The sequence below is a fragment of the Trichogramma pretiosum genome, unplaced genomic scaffold (genome assembly GCF_000599845.2).
Source record: "Trichogramma pretiosum strain Unisexual culture from Peru unplaced genomic scaffold, Tpre_2.0 scaffold30, whole genome shotgun sequence".
Taxonomy (NCBI): domain Eukaryota; kingdom Metazoa; phylum Arthropoda; class Insecta; order Hymenoptera; family Trichogrammatidae; genus Trichogramma; species Trichogramma pretiosum.
Genome location: NW_019641675.1, coordinates 1,914,573 through 1,919,716, shown reverse-complemented (window position 1 = coordinate 1,919,716; position 5,144 = coordinate 1,914,573). Strand labels below are relative to the sequence as shown.

The 5,144-nt window shown below is 30.9% G+C and overlaps 1 protein-coding gene across 1 annotated transcript; it reads left to right on the top strand.

Moving 5' to 3' along the window:
* The first annotated feature begins 1,015 nt into the window (after positions 1-1,015).
* LOC106653063 (THO complex subunit 1) lies at positions 1,016-4,533 on the top strand. The gene is made up of 5 exons (XM_014372297.2): positions 1,016-1,438; positions 1,841-2,530; positions 2,602-2,849; positions 2,929-3,375; positions 3,442-4,533. The coding sequence occupies exons 1-5, from the start codon at positions 1,400-1,402 to the stop codon at positions 3,971-3,973; spliced, it is 1,956 nt and encodes a 651-aa protein (XP_014227783.1). The 5' UTR covers positions 1,016-1,399; the 3' UTR covers positions 3,974-4,533.
* Positions 4,534-5,144: the final 611 nt, after the last annotated feature.

Here is a 5,144-nt window from a genome sequence, read left to right as displayed (position 1 = left end):
CCGTGCTGACATCGTGCCGTCATTATGCCAACACTTTGTTAGCTGGGTAGGCCACTAGCGGCGCTTCGCGCTCTGATCTACTATTGCGCAGTCTCAAACCTTAATGGCGCTGGCAGCAGCCGAGGAGAGTTGTCTGTCAGTTGACGAGTTCATCATAAATATTAATTGAAGAATGTTTACGAAGTGAATTCATTGGTTTTTGTGTTTATTTTACACTATGCACGTTAGTTCACATTACAGTACGTTAACGTACTGTGATGCTGAATACCATGCTTCGCATGACAAACGTGAAATTCCATTGGAAAACTATGTCTCTATAGTTATAATTTATCAATAATCAATAAGCGTAAAAAAATAATCAATGTAATAATAAAGAAACGTTAGAAAAGACTGTCACGAATAGGTTATGAAAAGACTTGACACATTAAGTCACCTTCAAACTCAGGGTCTTCAGGGAAAGTAATAATAATAATAATAATAAATAGTGTAAAATAAACACAAAAACCAATGAATTCACTTCGTAAACATTCTTCAATTAATATTTATGATGAACTCGTCAACTGACAGACAACTCTCCTCGGCTGCTGCCAGCGCCATTAAGGTTTGAGACTGCGCAATAGTAGATCAGAGCGCGAAGCGCCGCTAGTGGCCTATGCTTCCGATGTGTAAAATTTTATTTTTTGCATATTTTATTATTGTTACAATTCAGCGGTTCCAAAATTGATTTTTCTATACTAGCAATTTATGAGGATTTGATAGCAATTTAATTCGAGCCTATAGATGCATTTTTCACGAAAATAAAACCATTTGAATTATTTTCCAGCAACCAAAGTTATTTCGCATTTGTTATTAAACTAAAGGTCTAGCAATTTTTTTTTTTCATTGCATTGTAAGGAGGATATGATTTCCTACAAGTACATATGAGTTTTTATTGCAAAAATCGGTTCAAGTTGCCAGCTTCACGAAGCTTATATTACTCCTACATCAAGTCAAGTCAAGTCAAGTCAAGTTGAGCGTGGTAGTAAATCTATAATGATCCAAATTTCGCGTGTTTTTGAAGCCCTTGTCTATAATATGACGCAGAGCTTGCTCTCACTCAGCGCTACTAATGCAAGAAGAAGTCTGTTGTGTCACATCAGCAAGCGGCTGGTAAATACAACGTCAGTCTGCACTCTGCTCGTACAAAATCCAAACACGACGAAACGCACCTATATTAAAATTATGCACCTATAAGTTTGCAACTATGTGTATAGCATAACATAGTTCGTTACACATTACCGGCTTGCAGACACTAAAAAATAAACGCATTCGTTTATCAAGTAGTTTGTTGATCTATGAATATTCATCTGTCAGTCAAGTGACTTATCAATTATTAAACAATTTTTACACCATAATCGAAATGGCGGCATCATTCGAAGTCTTACGAAAGGAATTCTGTGTAAGTTAAATTTTGATCATTTTTTTAGGTTACATCAAAAGATATGTTTAAATTATAAAATTATTAAAAGTTATATTTAAATTTGTTTTTATTTTCTACTTAAAACATAATCTTCATTTAAAAGTAACCAGCGTATCAAATAGAAGAACTTCATAGCAATACCAAAATCGAGATTAAATTGAATATTTCTCACATCTCTGAAGTTTACCCTTGAAAAACGAATGAATATCTAAGTATCATAAAAAAGAATTTAATTTTCCAAGAACTACATACTTGTAGATGTACAGTAAACTTGAAAATATTCAATTTTACTATTACTTCTGTATGAACTATCCTACATTAAAGTATAATTTGTAAAAAAATTAAACATATAATTTATTTAACTCTCTAAATTGTTCACAGGAATACCTGCAATTATACATGAAAACTTCTGATACTGCAACGCTGCAAAAAAAATGTTTAGAGCTATGCCCCAGTGAAAAAGACAGAAAACCAGCTATAGACCAAGCTCTTCGAGATACATTGATGACTATTTTAACTAAAAATCCCAAGAACACAAAAGCTCTTGAATCATACATTAACTTTTGTATTGACATCTGTAGGAGAGAGCTTACTAATATCAGTGTTGCAGTGATGTTACTCAGTGATATATTTGACACATTAACTCTAGATCGTTGTGAAGAATTGTTTACTTACGTTGAAAACAATGTAAAAATATGGAAAGAAGAGATATTCTTCTCTGCATGCAAAAATAACCTCCTTAGAATGTGCAATGATCTTCTAAGACGTCTGTCTAGATCTCAACAAACAGTATTTTGTGGAAGAATTTTATTATTCCTTGCAAAATTTTTTCCATTTTCTGAAAGATCTGGTTTAAATATCGTGAGTGAATTTAATGTGGAAAATGTTACGGAATTTGGCACAGAAAAATCTCAAAAAGAAGATGCTCAGCAGATGGAAGTAGATGAAGAAAAGAGCGATATTAAAACTCCTATTGATTTCAATTTATATAGACAATTTTGGGCTCTACAAGATTTCTTTAGAAATCCAAATCAGTGCTACAATAAAATGCACTGGAAGGTTTTCTCTGCTGTAAGTGAACATTCAAATTTTAGAAATGTACTATAATATTATTTATTTTCTAATAATTTTCATTTTTGCAGCATGCATCCAATGTATTATTGGCATTTTCATCATTTAAATTGGAGGACCAGAAAGATTGTAAAGTAGATTATTCAAAATTAGACATATCATTCGATGGAATTCATAAGGATGCAATATATTTTGCTAAATATTTGACAAATGAAAAATTATTTGTTTTGCAACTAGCAGATTCCAATTTCAGACGATATGTGCTGCTTCAATTTTTGATTCTTTTCCAATATTTAAATAGTACTGTAAAGTTCAAATCGTGAGTTTAAATTTTTTCAAATTGATTAAAAATATAATTTATTATAAACAACATAATTCTAAAAATAATTTTCTTACAGAGAAACGCATGAGTTAAAACCTGATCAAGTAGAATGGGTTAACAAAACTATTGACCAGGTTTTTACACTGCTTGCAGAAACCCCTAATGATGGACCAGCTTTTGCAGACGCTGTTCGGCACATTTTAAAAAGAGAAGAATTTTGGAATTCTTGGAAAAATGAAGGTTGCCCTGCTTTTAAAAGACCTGCTCCAGATTGTGCAGAATCTGAAGATAACAGAAAACCTAAAAAAAACAAAAGACGTATTGGTGATATTATTAGAGATACTCAAGCTAAAGGGCAATTTTTTATGGGCAACGTAGAACTGACTAAACTATGGAATTTGTGTCCAAATAATCTTGAGTCATGTAAATCCAAAGATAGAGACTTTTTACCATCTCTTGAAGCTTACTTTGAAGAGGCGATTGAACAATTAGACCCAGCTGCACAAATTGAAGATGAATATAAGTATGTCACTGTTATTTACTTTTTTTCTAATTTTGTAAAATTTTATTAAATTAAATTAAATTTTAGGAAAGTCAATGATGGAAACTTTGGTTGGAGAGCACTTCGATTATTAGCCGAAAGAAGTCCACATTTCTTTGTTCATGGAAATTATCCAATTAATAAATTACCTGAATACCTAGAAATGATGATAAAAAAGATCGCTAAAGATAAACCGGTACAAGTAGAAGTGAAACAAGATTCTGAAGGTACGCCTCAACAAGAGCAAGTTGAACAGGAATATTCTGAAGAAACAATAAAACAAGAAACTGAAACTTCAACTGTAAAACCAAAAATTATTAGTAGAATAAGCCACAAATTAGTTGAAAAACTGGCTGAAAATTTGAAAAATCATTGGGATAAACTTGCGACTAAACTAGGTTATACTAATGACGAAATTGCTTTCTTCCGTAAAAAAACAACGCCATATGAACAGTGTCAAGAAATGTTAGCGATATGGACTGAAGAAGATCCAGATGCTTCGCTCGAAAATTTAAAATCAATTTTGTCTGAATTAAATCACACTGAAGCATTAGCAATTATTGAAGCAGATTCAACTTAAAATGCATTCAAATTATAAATAATCAATAAAAATAGATAGTATCATAACAAGTAGGTAGATTTAAATAGTCACACAGACTACACTGACTCATAAAGAAAAAACGATGTATATAGCATTTAAATATCTTTAAATTTATTTTCATAAATTTATTTAGACCTAAACTATTATTACTATTGTATGTATTAAAAATTACATTACATACACTCTAATAAAATTGATATTTTTGACTCAACTCTTTGAAAGTTCAGTCACACTTGCGTTTAAAATTGAGTTTGGTTTAAAATACACAATGTTGGAAATATTTTACTTCTCTGCAGTAGCTATTATAATGTTTCCAACAATACTATGATACTTATGATTAGGGTATTCTTTTAATTTTTAATATAAATTTTTTTTTACAAAGTTGAAAATTTTATATCAACAGAGCATACACAATTTTTTACCTATAATGTTGAATATTGTTTAATTTCTGTAAATGGAAAAGTAATAGTCATAATTCTGCATCGCTCAGTCTTAGTCTGTTAAATGTACTTAAAAAAAGAGTTTTCAAAGTCAAGATACATAACTTGCAGTTCGCAACTTGATTATTAACGTCAATAGAATAGTCTCCGGATAATTGCGATGGATTTAAATGAAAAAAATTATTTAACTGCTAATAATAAACCATAACTAGGCAAACAATTATTTATCTCTAAAAAATATGTGTTTTAAATGCAAAGTAAAATGAAAAAAAAGTAGAGTTAAATGGAGTAATGGAGAAAAAAAAATACAGTTTCCGAACATAACACAAAGATTCACTCCCCCCGAGACTCATGAATATCCATTTTGCATGATTACTCATTTTCTCAAATCGATCTAAGTATAATAAGTTACTACCTAATGGTTTATGTTAATAAAATACAATATATTTTCTACACTATGATAAGGACGAGAAGGATCTATTGTCTATGATTTTATAGATTGAATGTGCTTCAAATAGAGCGACTATTCAAATTCGTAAAATCGGACTTCTCAAAAGGCTGGAATAAAATATAATATCATTTTTCGCCTCGAGAATTAAATTTTTTACAACGCACACAAAAAGGGAAGCATACGCACACAGCTTGATAAATCAGAATTCCATACTTCATAAACACGTAAAAACTTCACGTACAGCACGCAAGTTATACTC